Source organism: Phoxinus phoxinus (genome assembly GCF_949152265.1).
Source record: "Phoxinus phoxinus genome assembly, chromosome: 8".
NCBI classification, from domain to species: domain Eukaryota; kingdom Metazoa; phylum Chordata; class Actinopteri; order Cypriniformes; family Leuciscidae; genus Phoxinus; species Phoxinus phoxinus.
Window position 1 is genome coordinate 30,368,318 of NC_136883.1, and position 19,300 is coordinate 30,387,617.

Sequence of the window (19,300 nt, forward strand, 5' to 3'; positions counted from 1 at the left end):
AAGGACGTCTGCGTGACTGCGTAACCCCGGTTGACGTACATTTGGCGCGCTGTAATCAAATTGTTTTTCATCAAAAGTTTTTCATTCAAACGGGGAGCATTTTTGATCATATTGTTTTCAAACAAAGGGAATGGGATCCAAAATAGTTTCCGACGCCAACGCTTTTATTAAATTTCTCAAGTGAGTAATAGTCGTTATATTTTCTACTGCGATTAAACTTGAATAACTGGCAGGTCTGAGGTCTGTCATGTTTTACGACGTACTACAGTAACAGCTATATGTTATTTACGTAATTCCTATGCTTGACTACTATTTCTTTCCTTGCCTGTTTTAGGTTATGTCAAGATGAAAGTAAAGACAGCTGCACGTATATGGTAAAATTAATGTGGATGCATATGTATAGAGAAGATGCTCAGTCATGTGTGTTGAAAATAAGTTGTTTGTTTGTTTCAGGATTTTATTTCAGTACTGCTGGTGGAGAAGGAAGAGCTTTTACACAACATAATCAGTGGAAATCAGCCTGTCTTTGTCTGTGAGAAAGCAGTAAGTCCGTTTGTGATTTCCCCCTATATACACACATTATGTTGATGTTCCTTTTCCTATTTACAGTAAACATTACATCATTTGTAAACTTTTTTGATCAAAAGCGACCAAAGTGTGAAGCAGAATCTACAGATTCTTCAGCTGACACCAGTGTTGTTGAAGAGACACTTTATAAAGTGGAACAAGATCTGGGGCCTCAGCCTCTCTCTGTCATGAAAGCAAGGTAAAGAAGTTGCTTGTCGCAACATAGTATAATTAAAACTAGCATTGTGATCATGAATAATCATAACTCACTTTCTTCAACCAGGCAGCTGCTGTCGTGGTACACCATGGCTCATAACCCCAACATGCCCCAAGTGAAAGTCTCAGGCACTTTGCACCCTCTCTGGGTCCGTTGTGACAAGTCTGACCCATGTGCCAGTGCCTGGCTTGGAGTAGAAACTGTCTACAGTGGGAACAAAACCAGTGGTGTCAAACTGTATACAGTCTGCTGCAAAGGTAATAGCACTCATTACTCGTGTATTACGTTATAGATCCAATCCAGTAATTTTACCTATACGGTTATTCTTTGTAAAAAGAAACAACCTTCTCTTATTTCCCAATTTCCTGCAGGTTCAACTGGAGATGAAACCTCTTTCACCACATTGGATGAACTCAAACAAGAGCATCAGAATAGACACCATCCTTCTACAGTAAAAAAAAAAAAATTCTGTATAACTCCTATAGGCACTTCACTATTAGATATCTATTAAACCTAATTATCTGATTTTTTTCCCAGATGGCAACCAAAGGCTATGCACAGTTCAACATGTTTTGCTCCTTGAAAGAAGAAAGCATGATGTTTGAGTCTCAAAGCAGTGTAATAGCGAGTCTGACATGGAATAATGTGGACAAAGTCTTGGAATGTCCTCCCTTGTCTTCTAAAGCAACTCTGGTCAGCACCTATGCCGCAGTCATTTGCCTGTGACACTTTAATCATTTAGTTTTTTTGTTTATACTGTTTATTAGGGTTCTTAGTTTTTTTGTTTGGTTTGATATTACAGAATATCAAAGTCTCAGTTGGAGACATAAGAAGTCCATTGTATCAGACCCACAAAGAGATGGAGTTCCTTCTGGTAAGGAATTATTTTAATATTATTTATATACTATTAGGATTTATTTACATAGCTGAACTGCAGTAGGTTTGTTATAGATGGAAACATGTTTAATTACTTACAATATAATAATTATATCATTAAGCAATTTAATGTCATTATTTTTATTTTAAAACCCTTGACTAGGCTCTGGCAGAGGGTTTGAGAACGGGAGAAACTGAATGGTTGGAACCAATGGAGACTCAGTCTGCAGTGGACCTGACCAGAGCACTCATAGAGGGTGAATACAGTGAGATTGATCTGTGTGATATGAATACACAGCTGCAGTAAGAAGCAGCAAATAGATATGAATGCTGCTGATTTTCTCTGTCAGTCTTGGATTTTTATTTTTTTTGCTTTATAGTGTGTGAAGATTGAGGGAGATGGATTATTGTGTATATTATGTTTCCTTCTTATTTTAGAGCTTGAAAACCTTGCTCATGGAGTACCAGGACACACTGGCAAACTTTCTGAGGTAAATTGATAATATAATCAGGGCTGGATTTACCTCATATTGTGACATAGGCAAAATACTTTTTTGGGCCCCCCCAGCATTTTTAAAATAATCAAAAACAGTGTTGTCAAAGTTTATATTGTGGCGTATATATATTGTTTATATTCTGGAGTTTTTGAGCAGTGAATGTTGCATTTTCATTAGAATGGACACATCAGAGAGGCAGTAAGTGCATTGCGTTATGTTTTCATCAACTTACAGGTTATGAAGTTAATTGTAGCTTTTGCTGTTTTTTTTTCTTTCTGTCATTTGGCCAAAATCTCATGTCATAAAAGATGAAGTGCTTCAGACAGGCTTTTTAAGAGAGTATTGGCTGTGACTCGACATCAAATGCTAGACTAAGACACTCTTCGCTCCATATATATATATATTTATATATGGTGGTTACCTTTGCATCGCAGACAAGTAGAAACAAGCAGAGACTGAATATAACCTAATATAATTTTGACAGTTCTCAATTCTCCTTTTGTGTTCCACTGAAGAAGGAAAGTCATACGTATCTGAACGACATCGGCGAGGAAATAATGACGCAATTTGTATTAATGGATGAACCATGCCTTTAATCTTTTGTAACAGAAACAGAAAGCTAAGACAGATGCTGCTGCAGTTTTCAGCTCGATGGTAATTGAGAGAGGAGACCTGGATTTTACTGAACAACTGTGGGAGAAGATGAGGAGGAGTAAATATTAGCATTGCAAAATTTCACAAACACAGCAAAACAATTTTACTGTAACTAAATTACAATTTTTGTTCCTCATAGGTGTAACTTCATATCAAGACATAACAGAATGCCTGAAAGTTGTTGTCAAAGCAGTGAAACTTGGTAAAATCAAACCATGGGTGTGTGCAACTGCATTATGCATAAATGCATTAAAGATATTTTTTGGTTAGACATTGTGAATTTTTTTTCAAGCATAAATATATTAAAATGGTATGTAATGAGTGTATTTGTCCCCCTTAGATCCACAAAGACAGCAATAGCACTCTCAGTAAGTTGATCCTGCAGTCGTACCAGCAGCAGATAGACACCATGCCTCTCACTGGCCTCACACCCGCTAATATGCTGCTGGAGTTGGGCCTGGACAAGATCAGGAAAGACTTCATCAACTACCTTGTTGGTACACTAACTTTCAAATTTCAAATGTAGCTCTTCTTTGGTTTATAGTTCACCTCATCTGCTAATTAGCTACATTTTTTTAGATACTCAAAAATACTTTAAGAAGCACACTAAAAGACTTGATAATCTGACTTTATTATTTTTTTAGGAAAGGAACTTACAACTCTCAACTATTTGGTAACTTTTTTTTTTTTTTTTTTTAAGATTTTGGTCGATATTAATATTATGGTGCTGGAGTGGTTTAAGCATTTTATCTCAAATTTTCAGAGTTACTACTTGGACACTGATGTTGACCTGCAGGAGCAGGTGATAAGAGTGAGGAAACTGCACCACCTGCTGGAGATCCTGGGCACCTGCAGTACTTTTCTCAGTCTTCCTCATGACCGCCTTTTCCTTTTCACTCAGTGAGCTTCCTGCCCTTTCCCTGAATTATATATTAATCAAATGGTGATTCAAAATGTACATAAGTAATATATCATTCCATTTTTCACAGGAAATTGTGGTGTATGATTTAGAGTGCACTTTTCCATCAGAGAAACACTGCATTGCAAGAGATTAAAATAGAGAGAAAAATCTAATTTCTGCAGCTGGGTCTTGGTAAATGTGTTCTAACCATGATATTTGATGTCAGGTCCTGTTTGCAGTACTATAAAACTTCCAACTATGACGAGGACCACGTCTTCCAGTTGCAAATTAAGCCTGCCCTCATTAGCTACTTTTATGAAAAGTGAGTTGATGCTGCATTTCTTACGAGCTGTCATATTGTCTCTGTATTACTTTCAGTGCTGGGTAGTAATTGATTATATGTAATATAGATTATGATACAGATTCCTAAAATGAAAAACTCATTCAGAAAACAGTTAAATTTTCATTGATTACATCATTACTTGATATTCACAAAATGGCAGTAAATTAATCAGAATTCATTGATTCTTTTGAATCTTTTAAATGTTCCTTTCTCAAAAGTTTTATGGAATTGCACACACAAACTGGCCACAAGTCAGGTGACTATAATTACATGGAAACACAGCATAAACAAATTCAATATTTAATTTTATTCTTATTTAGTGTTTTATTTTGATTGTTTTATGTTCAAATTATTTATTAATTATAATTTAACTTTTTTATGATTTCATTATTAACTTTTAATCAATTGTTGAACCTCCTTCAGTTCCTTCCCAAACCCTAGTTAGAGAACCCTGAAGTAATGTATTGTTTATTGCTCTTCATGTTGTTGATAACAAAAAAAATGTAATTCATTCATACAAAATATACAATGTTATATTATTAAGTGAGGTCAAAAGTAATCTAAAAGTAGTCAGATTATATTACATAAAATGTGTAATGAAATAGACAACATTACATTACTAACAAAATTGTATAATCTAATTTATATTTGGTAATAGACTACAATTTGTAAGTAATCTACCCAGCATTGATTGATTACTTTGCCATTTGATGTAGGATGTACTGAACAGTGTAATGACATTTATAAGTGTGAATTAATGTTGGTTTATGTTATTCTCTCAGGGAGCAGCCATTCTCTTGGGGCATGGAGGTGTCCAGTGGACAGGGGTCCAAGGAAGTCAAGACCGCATTATACCTCAGTGACAAGCCCCTAGTAGACCACATCAGTTTTGACTTAGGTGAAGTCACCAGCAGTTTTTCATATTTTTTTCTTTTTTTTTCATATCCTGTGTTGTTGAGTTAGTTGAAAACGAAAAGAAATATGACATTTAAACTAATCTTGTCCCACACACTCATACAGATGTGCCCCTGGATGAGTCTGTCAATGGAGAGTGTGAGAAGATGTCTTACTACAGGGCCATGGTGAGCTGTAGCCTCATCAGCTTCACTTAACACCGGTAAGACTCCATGTAATGGAAATGTACTCACAGTAGAAAAGAAATAAAGTTTGGATTCATTTGTTTTTTCTTTATTTTTTATTGCAGTAGTTTTCATTTGTGGCACTTATTGTGTACAATACTGTTCAAAAGTGTTTTTTATGTTTTTGAAAGAAGAGTCAAATTATCAGCAAGACTGCACTTATTTAAAAATACAGTGATAATGTGAAATATTGTTACAATTTAAAATAACTTTTTATTTAATATATTTTAAAATGTCATGGAAAAGCTTTGGAAAAATGTTCAGAAGCCATTACTCCAGTCTTCTGTCTTCTAATATGATCATTTGGTGCTCAAGAAACATTTATTTTTATCATCACCGTTGAAAACAGCTGTGCTGGTTAATATTTTTGCGGAAACATGCTCATTTTTTCAGGATTCTTCGATGAATATAAAGTTAAAAAGAACAGCATTGATTTGAAATGGATATCTTTTGTAACATTATACATGTATTTACTGACACATTTGATTAATGTAATGCATCCTTGCTGAATATAAATTATACATTTCTTTTCAAATTTTTTAAAAACATCTGACCCTAAACTTTCGAACGGTAGGGTTGAAGGCAACTGGTTAAATCCACATAGAAATAATATCCAAAACTGAAAGACTATTTACCCATATCATTTAAAGGTACACTATGTAACTTTTTGTTGTTGTTGTTTTAACTAAATTTAAATAATGATTCAAAATCAATCCTTCCTCCAAAACATGTTTTTGTCTTACCCTGATTCACTATAGTAAGCCTATTATAGTGTTATAATGTTTATATTTTAGACCTGTTGGGATGGTTTTTGTGGTAAACTTGCCCGTGCATGTCTTGTCATATCCATAAATACAGAAAAGTTGCTCCGGCTACTTTGACGCGTGTGTTGTGTGGAACAAACACTGAATAGAACAAACTGGAATTAAAGGACATATAGTTAGTCCATAACAATTAACCTTTTATGAGCAGTAGGATAACCATATTCACCCGCACAGTCCGGCAGAGTTGAAGCACAACCAAACCAATTACAATTCTTCTGCAAAATGCATGCAGTTAAAAAATGCAACTGCTAGAGGGCCAAAAGTTATAGTGTACCTTTAAATTCAGCATAGTATCTTTAACCTCAGTGTCCCTGCCTGCAAAGAGTATTAAATGAGAAAACAAGCCAAATTCAGTCATTTTTCCTTATATAAAAGTGAGCTAGTTGCGTTTTCGCAGCAGGAACATGAGAAAGATCGCGCTGATCAAAATGCAGAGGGTGCACACCGTGGGAACCACAACCTCAGTCACCATCTCCATGTGGCTGGTTAAAGGATCTGAAACATATACACACAAACATGTTTATCAGCCCAAACATGTTAGCGCAGACCAGTCTTCACATTGCTTTTGCATAACAGAGCACTCAAAGGGTTAATATAGTTCTCTTCTAGCTGTGGTGTGTTTGTGTGTGATGGCTTACCATGAATAAGTCTTAGAATATTGGCAGCTGTATTCCGCTGTTCCTCTAATGAAGAGAGAGAAATAATCTTAGGATGTCATCAGGGCACATTAACCCTTTGAGGGCCGCTGTGTAAGCTCACATTAAAGCGGCACAATTCAGTCAACTTTTTTTTTTTCTTTTTTTTTTGAAAGATTATACAGCACATACAGTATGAAGCATTTCAGTTTTAAATATGAGCAAAATTCAGATTAAAAAGATTTTGAAATCTTAATAATCAGATGATTTTTTTGCTGATAATATAAAAACCTCAGCAAAGCAAGCTAAAGCAGCAGTGAGTTCATTAAAATGTATGTTCCATATAGTCCACAATTGCTCCTGATGAAAACTTCAGGTTCTGCAAGTAAAAATCCTATTAATTTTCTCCATGTAGAAATAGATTTTTCCGAGACACTTTAAAGACAGACCTATTGTGAGCTACGAGATTATTAATTGATGGTATATAATGTTATATGTTTTTGTTTAAGTCATCAGCCCGTATTTCTTTAACAAATCACTTTTAACTGCGGAATTGATGGTGAAAAAAATATATATTACCCTGGATTCTGTGGAAAAAAAACTTCACCAATCAGTCAGTCTCCCTACGCTTTATTAGGTACACCTTGCTAGTATCGGGTTGGACCCCCTTTGCCTTCAGAACTGTCTTAATTCTTCGTGGCAGAGATTCAACAAGGTTCTGGAAACATTTCTCAGAGATTTTGGTCCATATTGGTATGAGCATCACGCAGTTGCTGCAGATTTTACTGCTGCACATCCATGACGTGAATTCCACCGCATTCCCAAAGCTGCTCTATTGGATTGAGATCTGGTGACTGTTGAGGCCATTTGAGTATAGTGAACTCATTGTTATGTTCAAGAAACCAGTTTGAGATGATCTGAGCTTTGTGACGTCACATTATCCAGCTGGAAGTAGCCATCAGAAGATGGGTCCACTGTGGTCATAAAAAGATGGACATGGATGGTCAGCAACAATACTCAAGTAGGCTGTGGAGTTTAAATGATGTTCAGTTGGTACTAAGGGACCTTAAAGTGTGCCAAGAAAATATCCTTCACACCTGGATTCATGCTTTCATGTTTTTACGCCAAATTCTGACCCTGTCATCTGAATTTCACAGCAGAAGTCAATACTCAAGAATACTCAGTAGTCAATACAAAGAAGGCAATGTTTTTTCAATCTTCTATTATCCCATTTTGGTGAGCCTGTGCATTGGGTGAGCCTCAGTTTCCTGTTCTTATTTGAAAAGATTTGAACCCGGTGTGATCTTCTGCTGCTGTAGCCCATCTGCTTCAATGTTTGGTGTGTTGTGCATTCAGAGATGCTCTTCCGCAGACCTCGGTTGTTACGAGTGATTATTTGAGTTGCTGTTGCCTCTCTATCAGCTCGACCAGTCTGGCCATTCTCCTCTGACCTCTGGCATCAACAAGGCATTTTCATCCACAGAACTGCCACTCACTGGATATTTTCTCTTTTTCGGCCCATTATCTGTAAACCCTAGAGATGGTTGTGTGTGAAAATCCCAGTAGATCAGCAGTTTCTGAAATACTCAGACCAGCCCGTCTGCCACCAACAACCATGCCATGTTCAAAGTCACTTAAATAACTTTGCTTCCCCATTCTGATGCTCATTTTGAACTTTTGCTGCCATGTGATTGGCTGAATAGATATTTGCGTTAATGGAACACTCTGACTTTTTGGGACTTTAGCCTATTCACCTTATCCCCCAGAGTTAGATAAGTCCATACATACCTTTTTCATCTCCGTGCGTGCTATAAGTCTGTTTGACGCACCCACCGCTAGCCTAGCTTAGCACAAAGACTGGATGTAAATGGTTGCACTATATTCTCTGAAGGCGAAGCACTGCTACTTGGGCGGAGTGATAACCGCAGCACCTGAGACATCACGTTGGTTTTGTTGACAAAAGAAACAACGGCGCGTCTCAGGTGCTGCGGTTATCCCTCCGCCCAAGTAGCAGTGCTTCGCCTTCAGAGAATATAGTTCCCAGTATTTATACTGTTAAAATATGTCTGTGTCTCATGTGACTTTGTTTTTTGTACACTCTGTGACTATACAAATCACAACATGTAAATAGGAAAATGTTTGCGATATTTTGTCACTTATTTGGATTAGTATGCTAGCTGCAACCATTTACATCCAGTCTTTGTGCTAAGCTAGGCTAGCGGTGGGTGCGTCAAACAGACTTATAGCACGCACGGAGATGAAAAAGGTATGTATGGACTTATCTAACTCTGGGGGATAAGGTGAATAGGCTAAAGTCCCAAAAAGTCTGAGTGTTCCTTTAACAAGCAGTTGAACAAGTGTATTAACTACTGCATATTTTGCAATAAACTTAAAATATATTGTTTCTACATACATAATCAACATTTATTTGTTGTTAAAAGCCGTTAAGACTTGTGCCTTTATCTTTTTGTCTTCTTTCAAATTATTTTTTGTTGTTGTTTGTTTCAAATCAAATTTGTGATTTACCTCAGCTGGTTGGTTTGGTCGATGACTTGTAACTTTTAAAAAAAGATTATAAATGAATGGGAAAAATACTTTTCCAGAACCAAGGCAATTAAAAAAGTTAGCGAGCAGCACTGTTGCACAGTATATTGAACATTTTAACTGCTCCTTTAATGTTCATATGTACCTCAATAGCTGATAGCTTTTCTTTATGTTGGCATTTAATTAAGATATGGCCTCTGAAGATTTGAGATATTTCAGCTTCTCAAGATTAGAGTAGGCCAGAACTGGAGTTGCTTAATGTTCTTTTTATCCAACTACACCACAAAATAATTTTGAGTTTTTTTTAACGACATTGGCGGAAGTTTGCCAAGCCAAAAAGAAAAGAAAGAAGTTTTTTCTTTACCCTAGTGTCTAAACTTCATCATGCACTGGCCAAACCTTTGGCATCTCTGCATGATCTTTATTTTCCTTGGATTTTTCATCTAGCTGGAGGGGCAAACAAAGAAAAATCCTGTTGGAGGTTTCAGCTCAGTCTCTGTTTCAGACCTCCCCAAAAGCCTTTGTCGATCCATTCTCATGGTAAGCATACCGGGTCCCTATGGACACTAGCGGCTAAGTAGAAACCTCGTCAAACCACAAATGAGGTTAGCATAATAAAACAGTGGAGATCCAGATGAAGACGAGGAATGTTCTCATGCACTGTTCAAGGGGAATTTGTACCCATTGAATTTGTTCTTGATTAAAGGCTACACGATTATTCCTTTTAGCCTGTGGTCAACAACTGGAATTTTTCCTTGTTTGCCCTGGTTCAACTAAGTTAGTATCAATGATCCACTGACCTGCAGCCAGGAGCTGATTGCTGGTGGAGCAAGTCTCTGTAGCCTTCCTCTTCCAGTTCTCAACCTGCCGATGATGATGATTCAGAGCATATGGTCATTGTCTCATTTAGTCATACTGTTCTCTTACAGACGGAGGTTTGCACAGATGGACTCTCCTTTCAAGATTCTATTCTGATTCTTCAACTCTAATCTGTCCTTTTATGTGGTATTTAACATGTCTGTTTAATTCTGTTAAGTACACCACCTTTAATACATAATTTTATATATAACTGTTTATATAATCTATGTTGTTTTGTATCATCTGAAAATAAACATTTGGAACATGTCCAAGGCAATGAGTTGGAGTTTGTTCAATAAACAGAAAAATAATTAGAAAAAAACATTTATATGGTAATTACATTCTAATCTTGGGGTTTTTCCAACAATGAGGTTGTTGCCTTATTCCTCCTAAACAGCTATTTAATTGGAAAATGTTCTCTGCAAACATTTCATTGACTCTAAATAGCATGTTTCAGTACCAAAACAGATGCTTTAATCCAAAATGTTAGTACAAGATGGCAGTCAAACAATCTGGAGCAGAATCAGGTAATTTAAAATGTTAATTAGCACTTTCCTTAAAAATAACTTTTATTATTTAACTGTGAGTGTGTGGTATAACTCGTTTTGTGCGTTTATGATTTAATGAGTGTCCTTGTAATGTATAAAACTGACATTTAATGTTAAAAGCCAAAACATAAGAATAATTTGCAACTTTTATATGCCTTCATAACTAGGTAATTATAACCTCCATTCTTTTCTTTTTAGTAACACATAATGAACAGATGAACAATATAGATGTTACCTCTCTTTGATTGGGAAATCCATTAGAATTAATGACGCGTTTGTAGAACTGAACAGAGGCCTTGGGGTAGCGAGGTTTATTTTTGTTCTTGAAGTCTACGTAGTACAGGCCGAACCTCTCTGAGTAACCCTCATCCCACTCAAACTTGTCTAGCAGGGACCAGGCGGTGTAGCCCTTCACATTCACTCCATCCCTGATAGCTGCAGGATAACAAGAAATAAGATACAATGATAATTTGTCACAATTCTGTTTACATTTACTCACCACCATGTTGTTGCAAACCTGTATGACTTTCGTCTGTAGATCACAAAAATATATATTTTTAAATGTTTTTTTGTTTTGTTCATACAATGTAAGTCAGTGGGGTCCAATATTCTTTTGAACCCCATTGCCTTTCATTATATGGAGAAAAACAGCCTTCAAAATATCTTCTTTTGTGTTCATCTAAAGAAAGGAAGCCATACTGGTTTGGAACAAATGGAAGTAACTTCATCCATTCATTCATTAATTACCTTTGAGCATCTCATTGATGTAATCCTTGTAATACTGAATCCTCCAGTCGTCACACAGTTCTGTGCACATCATCTTCTCTGAGACTCCGTTCTCAGTGATGAAGATCATGGGGTTCCCATATTGAGTCTCAAGTCAAAGAGCATAAGTCAAGAGTTTAAAGACTTGATTATATTAGATCTTATCATATATACACATTTCCTTGTAGTATTTTTGACATGATACTGTCTCAAAGACATTAGTAATAAAGAAATATGTGTTTGAAACAAGATCAAGATTCATCATGAGGAAATGTCATATGAAACCGATGGCTTTTAAACGACAGCCTTTGTGCACCTTCATAAAGTTGAGCAGACGGCGAAAGCCCCAAGGAACCGAGTAAAGCCACTCTGAACCAGGATCAGGCCAACGTGGGTCGACCAGCTCCGCTATATCCCGATCGAAGAAGTAGGTGGTGCCACGGTTGGAAGGGAAGGTCTTTTGTGTGATGTAGCGTGTCGTGAAGTGTCCCACGCCTAGGAAGTCACAGGTGCCTTTGATGTAACTCTTCTCCTGAGAGGAAAAGGAGGGAAGGCGAGACGTTCCCAAGCCCTGCTGTGTGCTTTTCCTCCCTTGGATACAAATTTGGCATTAATATGCTGAATTTTGCCATTCTTGACCTCACATATTCAACCAACATCTACTTTGCAACAGTACCTATGAAATCCTTCATTACTTGAGGATAATCTCCATGGAAGATGGGTGTAGCAAACCAGCCTATGTAAAACTGCACGTATCTCTCAGCAGCCTCAATGTCCTTCTGGTTAGTGATGTCCACAGGCTCTCCCCAGTCCCCATACAGTGAAATACCCACCATACCTAGAGAAGAAAGCAGCCAGAGGGTTCAGAGGGTGTCATTTTTGATAAACTAACAGACATTTCTAAGCTCATACCTTTTTGTTTGCTTCGCCACTGAGAATCGTAAGTGTGCCAAACCTTAGCATGTGCCTGTTATTAAACCAACACAAACTGTATTGCATAGATCTCCATTTTGAAATACTATGGTGCAATATTCTGTCAAGGGAATGATGTTACCTTAATGATGTGGTGAGCTGCTCTGTAGGCCCCCGTGCCCCTGAGCTTCAGTCCTGGAGCATGTTCTCCAGTTTCATATCCTTCCACTGCCACTGACTGACACACATTGAGCACATTAATAAGCATATCCTTTACACATTTATTGAATTTGCTGGCATTAAGTAAAGATGTGTAGAGTGAGCATACCCATGGGTTATTAAAAGTTATCCAGTATTTCACACGGTCCCCATATCGTTCAAAGCAAAGGTTGGCAAAATCATTGAAATAATTAATCATGCTGATGTTCTGCCATCCACCATATTTCTCTTGCAAAACCTGTCCAAATGTACAGACATGATGATAAATGATAAAACTTTCCAAAAAGGTTGCAGAGAAATCTATTACATCAGGCAATGCAGTGGATAGGTTACATTTAATTCATTAAATGTGTATATTTTTACTTGCCAAAAGTTGACAGATATTGTTGAAAGATATGTCAAAAATTAATCAAATTTACTCCTGATGAACTGACTTTAGGTTAAATGCTGTATTAACATTTCGCAAATGAAAACATGGATGTCAGGACAAATGAGAACAGTAAGGTGTGGTCACATACATTAGTGAAGTTTTTGTGCTTTTCATGGGCAAAAAAGGTCCTATAGACTAAGCATGTAATGATGTCACAGTCTTCTTAAATTCGTGTTTTTATAGCTTTCACAGAGACCGTGTAACAGTATCGTTTTCACAAAACTTGCACTTTGAATCCCATATTCAAAAGTTTGCCTTGTCCTATAAATGAATGGCCAAAACGCATAAGTTTTCAGTTTTTAGTTGAAAATGATGCTGTGTAAATGGTCTCTAAGTCACTTTTTACACCAAGTAGCTTTTTGGTCAATGTGGGGAATCCATGACCAACTTTGTTTACGCACCATTGTGAAACTCCCGATCGCACTGATTCGCCCACCAAATTGAATCAAGAAACGGTAAATGTGAGCATATCTTAAAAGATACATTTACGTTTACACAACAATGATGTACTAAAAAGTTTTTCCTTTGCGTTTTTCACCTACAGACAACAACGTTGTCAAAACGATCCCGTTCACACGGATCCGCGAAAATGTCTAAAAACGCTGTATTATGCTGCCAGGCCAGCAGTTGGCGATGTCACTCTGTAAAGAACATGTAGAGTGAACGTAATACGCATGAGCATGACGTCACCGTTTTCACAAATTCATAGTTTACAGAGAGACTATAACGGTATCATTTTCAAATACTTGCACTTTGAATCCAGTTGGCTTTTTCAGGCCCCCAAAACAGTTGTTGCGTAAATGACCGGCCAAAACGCATAAAAAGTTTTCCGGTTTTAGTTGAAAATGGTGTCGTGTAAACACCTTTACACCTCAATTTCTGAGAACGTTTTGCGGGCAAAAAAATATAAATTTTGTAGCGAGTCTAGTGATGTATTGAAGGACAGCACACACAGAAGTCAATGTCAAACAAAGTTTCTGAACACAAGTGAAATAGACTTTTTTTTTCCTCACGTTTGCGCAGATTCCTTGATTTCGGCCACGGAATTTGCAATCACGTCAAATTTTACAACATGTTTTCTGGGGGTTTTGTAAACAGGCTTAAATATAAATTTTCAATGGCACGTCAGCTGAACATTCAAAAAAGTCAAAGTATAGAGCCCATTGAACAGAAGGTACATGCCTAATTTTTATTCGCAAAAAAAAACTAAAATGCCGTTTAAGATCTATTCATTAAAAGAGAGGTTAAAGAAATCATACAATGATATTAGCACAATCTTAATAATGGATATATGCAGGAGTACACACCTGTGGCAGGTCCCAATGATACAGGGTCACAATGGGAGTGATACTATTTTCAAGCAGCTCATCAATAAGAACATCATAATACTTCAGTCCTTTCTCATTCACATGGTCAGCTGTAAACACACAAAAGTGGAAGTCAAATTTAACGGGAATTTATTCGTATCAAATGTCCTACCTGGAGCCAGCAGTACAGATACTTACACTTGATACCAGTTGGCATGATCCTGGGCCAGGAGATGGAGAACCGATAATGATTCAGATTCAGCTCTTTCATCAACAAAATGTCATCCTATACAAGAAAATGAATCAACATGTTGTTGAATTTCACAGCTGGGACATTTCGTAGTGAATCAGCATGACAAGAACCAACATGGGCACCTTGATTTTGTAGTATCCATCACACGAAGAGTCTCCAGTATCATTCAAGAACGTCTTTCCCTTCTTATGAGTGAACACATCCCAGATGCTCAGTCCTTTACCGTCTTTGTCCCAGGCTCCTTCTGTCTGATAGGCTGAACCACCGGCTCCCCACGAAAATCCTGACAAATGAATCAAAACAGTAAGAAACGCGTCTTAAACATCTTAGTAGTCAGTTTACTTATTTGACTTTTATTATTGACGTCCATGCAAATTTGTTGATTTCCCAAGAGCCTTTGTGGCTGAGGATCCGTATGGTGTTGGTAGGATCATACCATTTGGAAAAGTGCCATAATAGAAGGAGTCGTGGTTGTTCGCTGACCAGTCGAAGTCCTCAGCCGAAGACAGACACAACACCAGCACAAGCACATGACACACTCGTCCAACGCGGTGCGACAGCATCATATTCCAGCGCTCAGCGACTCTCTTCACCACCACGCTCTCCTGATCTGAGAGGTAGTTGCCCTTTCACAAGACATGATTCAACGAATCACTATGACTGGAAACAATGTCTTTTACCTAGTAATCAATCATCAAACCTCATACTCTTGATTTAAACATACCTCTCACAGAATCTGCATTGATCCGTGATGGAAATGCCTTTAAAATCGATGAGAACTATCCTGGGGTTTGAAAGTTGACGTATAAAAGTCTGTTACTGTTGTTCAGCCTGGGTGGCAAAGCACTGTGCTGGACTAAAGGTGGTCCCATGACCTCAATGTAGACCCATAAGCCTTCCTATTGAGGGTCAATGGACTGTGATCACATTTTGCAACGGTGGACAGATCTCTTACAAACGAGGGTTTCACTCTGTAAGCAAAGTTAATGTTGGAGAGGCTGATACTCTTGTGTTTACTATAACAATGACAGCATATGGTGGGATAAATTGACCCAAAATATTACACAGCAGGTATCTAGGATCTTATTCTTACTCCAATATTATTATTATTATTATTATATAACCCAAAAGTGAAAACTGTCTCATCGTTTACTCAACCTCATGCCGTTCCAAACCCGTAAGACTTTCGTTCATCTTCTGAACACAAATGAATATCTTTTTGATGAAATCTGAGAGCTTTTTGTCCCTCCATTGGCAGCTACGCAACTGACAATGACACTTCAAAAAGTTCATAAAGAGTTCGTAAAACTAACCCATATGAATTGAGCGGTTTAGGTCCAATTTTCTGAAGAGACTTGACCGCTTTATATGATGAACAGATTGAATTTTTGCTTTTATTCACATATAAACATTGATCACTGAACATGAACAGAAGCTCAACTGAACCTGCTTAATGCGCGAGAACAAACCTCTTGCTGAAGCTCAAACGCACCTCGTAACACAAGAATGAACCTCATTGGTTCTCGCACGTCAAGCGAACATGCTTGAGCTTCTGCATTACCAAAATTGATGTGTGAGTTGATGAATGTTTATATGTGAATAAAAACCTAAATTCAATCTGTTCATCATATAAAGCAATCTAATCTCGACTAAACCGCTCAATTCATTTGGATTACTTATACGATCTCTTTATGAACTTTTGGAAGCATCAAAGCGGTTATGTCAATGGAGAGACCAAAAACTCTTAGATTTCATCAAAAATAATATAATTTGTGTTCTGAAAATGAACGAAAGTCTTGCAGATTTGGAACATGAGAGTGAATGATTTATGACAGAATTTTCATTTTTGGGTGAACTATCCCTTTAAACTTATATTTTCCATTGAAAAATCTGTGAGTAGCCTATTTATATATTTGTGGCATAATTTTTCTCCAGAGTTACCCTCGCTCTTTTTGTGAAGTGTAGCACATTGTTAACAGGCGTTTAGAAAATGCTGAATGCTGGTAGTGTTTTAACTGCATTGCAGGTTCATGCCATGTTTGGATGGGGCAAAAGTACCTTATTATATCATTATTACTGGCCAACAGAGGAAATGCAGCTGTCTGATCATCATACTCGCCTTTATTAGCATGTACCAAGGGGTTAATGTAAAAATGTCATTCACACATCATACATTTACATCAAGGCAACAACAAAACACCAAACAATCTGCATCACTCCAGGTTGAAGTCTATTACGCTGAGCACCTTCAAAATCCGCAGAAAAGAGTTTTTTCTCTAAGAAAACATAGAAACTCTCTGTACATTAACATTGAAGTACAAAAAAGTTATAATACTGGCTCAGCTAGAACAATTGTCATGCCCATGCATACACAACCTATTCCACACACTCAGTCTAAATAGAAAAAATACCTCTGCAAGTTCTCAACATGAACATGTACATACATAATACTTATCATCAGCTTCATAATCATAATGCATTCAATCCGAAGTCAATACAATACAATATTAAATAAAGCCTATACAGTACAGCATCACTTGGTAAACACCATGAAATAGGATTGGTGCAATCTTTAATTTATATGTATTTAGAAATACATAAAGTGCAGGCTTGGCCAACAGCACAGTTATAGGAGGAGTTCTATTTGTGCTACACATACTTCTGGAGGATTTTATAGATGGTGAACCAACAGTTTATCTAACGCAACACCAATCTAAGACAGAGAGAGCCAGTTACAGTCTCTTTTCAGCATGCCAAATGTGCAGATTACACACCTAAACACAGGAGTAAATGATAATGCTCTCTTTGCAGGCACAGTCAGTAGTCGTCGTTGTCTTCTTCCTCATCTTCTAGCACCATTTCAAGATCATCATCTGCATCATCGTCATCGTCCTCTTCCTCCTCGTCTTCTTCTTCCATGTCATAGTCTGTTTGAGCACCCAACACTAGTTTGGTCTGGTTGATCTCCGTCTCATCATCCAGGTTGACTTCCACCTGTGCATAACAAATATAAATGGAATAAGAAAAAGATCTGAAAGATATAAAGGTCCTCATATTTAAAATAACAGTTCACCCACACAGCCTTTCAAAAGTTTGGGGTCAATAAGATTTTTTTTTGTGCATTTCTAAAATAAGTCTTCTGCTCACCCAGCTATTAATTCAAAAGAAAAGTATTTATTTTAAACAGAAATCTTTTGTAACATTATACAAAAGTATAAATTGTCACTTTTGATCAATTTGTACCATCACTTTTGATCAATTTAATGCATCCTATTTGTAAAAAAAAAAAAAAAAAGAAAAAAGATTGTGTCATGTGATTGATAATGAGACAGCAAGTTTGAATATACTTGGCCACAAATGAGAATTTAAGCGTTGTATAGGTTATTATTATTGATGCTTCCTTTATGGAGCTTTGCAGAAATCACCATACATTTTCATTGTTTAAAAAAACAACAACTTGGACATTGACGAAAGAAAAAAATAATAGCTGAAAACAACATTGGGGGAATATTTTATTTACTATAATTATTATTTTTTAAATAAAATATTCTTATTTTTGAGAGTAGGACTCATTTTAAGTAAATCCTCAGTGTTTAGAACAATATGTTTTTTAATGTCTGAATATGTGGTGTTTATTTACCTCTGGGACAGGGGCTTCATTTGGGCTTTCTTCGGTCTGAGCACTGATCATTGACTTCAGGGTCCCCTCCTCAAACTGATGAACATAAACAAAGACGATCAGTCAGATGCTCAAAGATCACAATGAAATATTTACATACGTTTGTTCTTGCCTTAAGTCTGTTGAGCTGATCTTGCAGCATGACTTTTATTTTCAGAAGAGTCTCCTCTTCCTTCTTGAGCTCCTGAAGGCGACTCAGCATAGTGGACGAGTGTTTCTACAGCATTACTGGACACAAAAGCACGAGACGATGTCTTTCTTTGCTTGTTACAGAGCATGGCCTCAGATTTCAGAAACAAACATGCATTGTTCTATCTATATCAACTTCAAATTACAGTTAAACAGAGTTGACATTGATTGCACAGCCAGCAAGATCAAATCGTAGATGGAATTGTTTGGTTTGTGAGTACAAAATGTTCCTGATCTCCAGTGGTTTACAGGCTGCTGTTGCTTTTCTCTGGGAATTACTGTCATTCCATTAGTTATCGAGCAAAATAATTATCCAGACAGTTTAACAGTCATCTTAATAATGCATCATCTAAACAGTTATTTTATTGACATTTTCTTATGTAAAACAGTATCCGAACCCATCTTAGAATAATGTACCGTGTACAGCTCATTTAGCAAGAATGCTAGCGGAAATAAATACAGTTACAAGCTATTTATTTCTTTAAGCCTTACTCAGTTTTTAGCCTCATAAACAAAACGACGTGACTTACTTTATTAGTTCAACACGCTCTGTGGAACATAAATGATTTCGATTAAACTGTTTATTTATTTTCTTCTCAACTCCACAGTTGTAGCATTCTGAAGAACATGTCACGCGCACTTTCAGCACGCATGCGCATAAAGCACGTGAAGACTGAAGAGTGCCGCACGTCTGAACCCGAACCTTTCAGAACCTTAGAACTGACCAGAATCCTTTTTGTTATAGCTTCTTATTACAGTGTGTGTGTGTGTGTGTGTGTGTGTGTGTGTGTGTGTGTGTGTTAGACAGTATAATACAATATATAAAAATATTATATAATATGGATAAACACATAATAGTGTCGACACATCATTGTATTTTAGATTATAATTTAGATCATTCTAGATGTTATTTTTTATACATTTATTTATTTATTTATTATTA

The 19,300-nt window shown here is 36.9% G+C and overlaps 3 protein-coding genes across 4 annotated transcripts; 1 reads left to right on the forward strand and 2 right to left on the reverse strand.

Moving 5' to 3' along the window:
* Positions 1–6: 6 nt before the first annotated feature.
* On the forward strand, positions 7–10,330 carry zwilch (zwilch kinetochore protein). The gene is made up of 19 exons (XM_079621723.1): positions 7–180; positions 335–374; positions 454–543; positions 648–766; positions 851–1,041; positions 1,156–1,235; positions 1,322–1,477; positions 1,587–1,658; positions 1,824–1,917; positions 2,099–2,151; positions 2,767–2,869; positions 2,951–3,030; positions 3,152–3,308; positions 3,456–3,484; positions 3,575–3,711; positions 3,939–4,034; positions 4,838–4,953; positions 5,076–5,172; positions 10,127–10,330. The coding sequence occupies exons 1-18, from the start codon at positions 131–133 to the stop codon at positions 5,165–5,167; spliced, it is 1,755 nt and encodes a 584-aa protein (XP_079477849.1). The 5' UTR covers positions 7–130; the 3' UTR covers positions 5,168–5,172; positions 10,127–10,330.
* On the reverse strand, positions 6,012–15,351 carry lctlb (lactase-like b). 2 transcript variants are annotated; one of them, XM_079621721.1, is made up of 15 exons: positions 15,214–15,351; positions 14,926–15,115; positions 14,612–14,772; positions 14,435–14,522; positions 14,237–14,346; positions 12,609–12,737; positions 12,423–12,518; positions 12,281–12,335; positions 12,045–12,206; positions 11,685–11,959; positions 11,351–11,477; positions 10,839–11,038; positions 9,998–10,061; positions 6,657–6,701; positions 6,012–6,513 (listed from the first exon to the last, which is right to left on the reverse strand). In XM_079621721.1, exons 2-15 carry the CDS (start codon positions 15,053–15,055, stop codon positions 6,398–6,400), a joined length of 1,758 nt encoding a protein of 585 aa, XP_079477847.1. In that variant the 5' UTR covers positions 15,056–15,115; positions 15,214–15,351; the 3' UTR covers positions 6,012–6,397. The 2 variants fall into 2 exon arrangements, with proteins under 2 accessions (XP_079477847.1, XP_079477848.1); XM_079621722.1 differs by lacking the exon at positions 6,657–6,701.
* Positions 15,352–16,590: 1,239 nt separating this feature from the next.
* Positions 16,591–19,071, reverse strand: snapc5 (small nuclear RNA activating complex, polypeptide 5). Its single transcript, XM_079621361.1, has 4 exons — positions 18,888–19,071; positions 18,281–18,396; positions 18,130–18,204; positions 16,591–17,483 (listed from the first exon to the last, which is right to left on the reverse strand). Exons 2-4 carry the CDS (start codon positions 18,368–18,370, stop codon positions 17,307–17,309), a joined length of 342 nt encoding a protein of 113 aa, XP_079477487.1. The 5' UTR covers positions 18,371–18,396; positions 18,888–19,071; the 3' UTR covers positions 16,591–17,306.
* Positions 19,072–19,300: the final 229 nt, after the last annotated feature.

Excerpts from the sequence above, each read along its gene's own strand:
- zwilch (XM_079621723.1), top strand. The coding sequence starts at position 131 with ATGGGATCCAAAATAGTTTCCGACGCCAACGCTTTTATTAAATTTCTC. Across the intron at positions 2,870-2,950 it reads GTGGGAGAAGATGAGGAGGA|GTGTAACTTCATATCAAGAC; the intron begins GTAAATATTAGC and ends TGTTCCTCATAG. Across the intron at positions 3,712-3,938 it reads CGCCTTTTCCTTTTCACTCA|GTCCTGTTTGCAGTACTATA; the intron begins GTGAGCTTCCTG and ends ATTTGATGTCAG.
- lctlb (XM_079621721.1), bottom strand. The coding sequence starts at position 15,055 with ATGATGCTGTCGCACCGCGTTGGACGAGTGTGTCATGTGCTTGTGCTG. Across the intron at positions 14,347-14,434 it reads CATGCCAACTGGTATCAAGT|CTGACCATGTGAATGAGAAA; the intron begins GTAAGTATCTGT and ends GTGTGTTTACAG. Across the intron at positions 10,062-10,838 it reads GATTTCCCAATCAAAGAGAG|GTTGAGAACTGGAAGAGGAA; the intron begins GTAACATCTATA and ends CATCATCGGCAG.
- snapc5 (XM_079621361.1), bottom strand. The coding sequence starts at position 18,370 with ATGCTGAGTCGCCTTCAGGAGCTCAAGAAGGAAGAGGAGACTCTTCTG. Across the intron at positions 18,205-18,280 it reads ATCAGCTCAACAGACTTAAG|TTTGAGGAGGGGACCCTGAA; the intron begins GCAAGAACAAAC and ends TATGTTCATCAG. Across the intron at positions 17,484-18,129 it reads ATGAAGCCCCTGTCCCAGAG|GTGGAAGTCAACCTGGATGA; the intron begins GTAAATAAACAC and ends TGTTATGCACAG.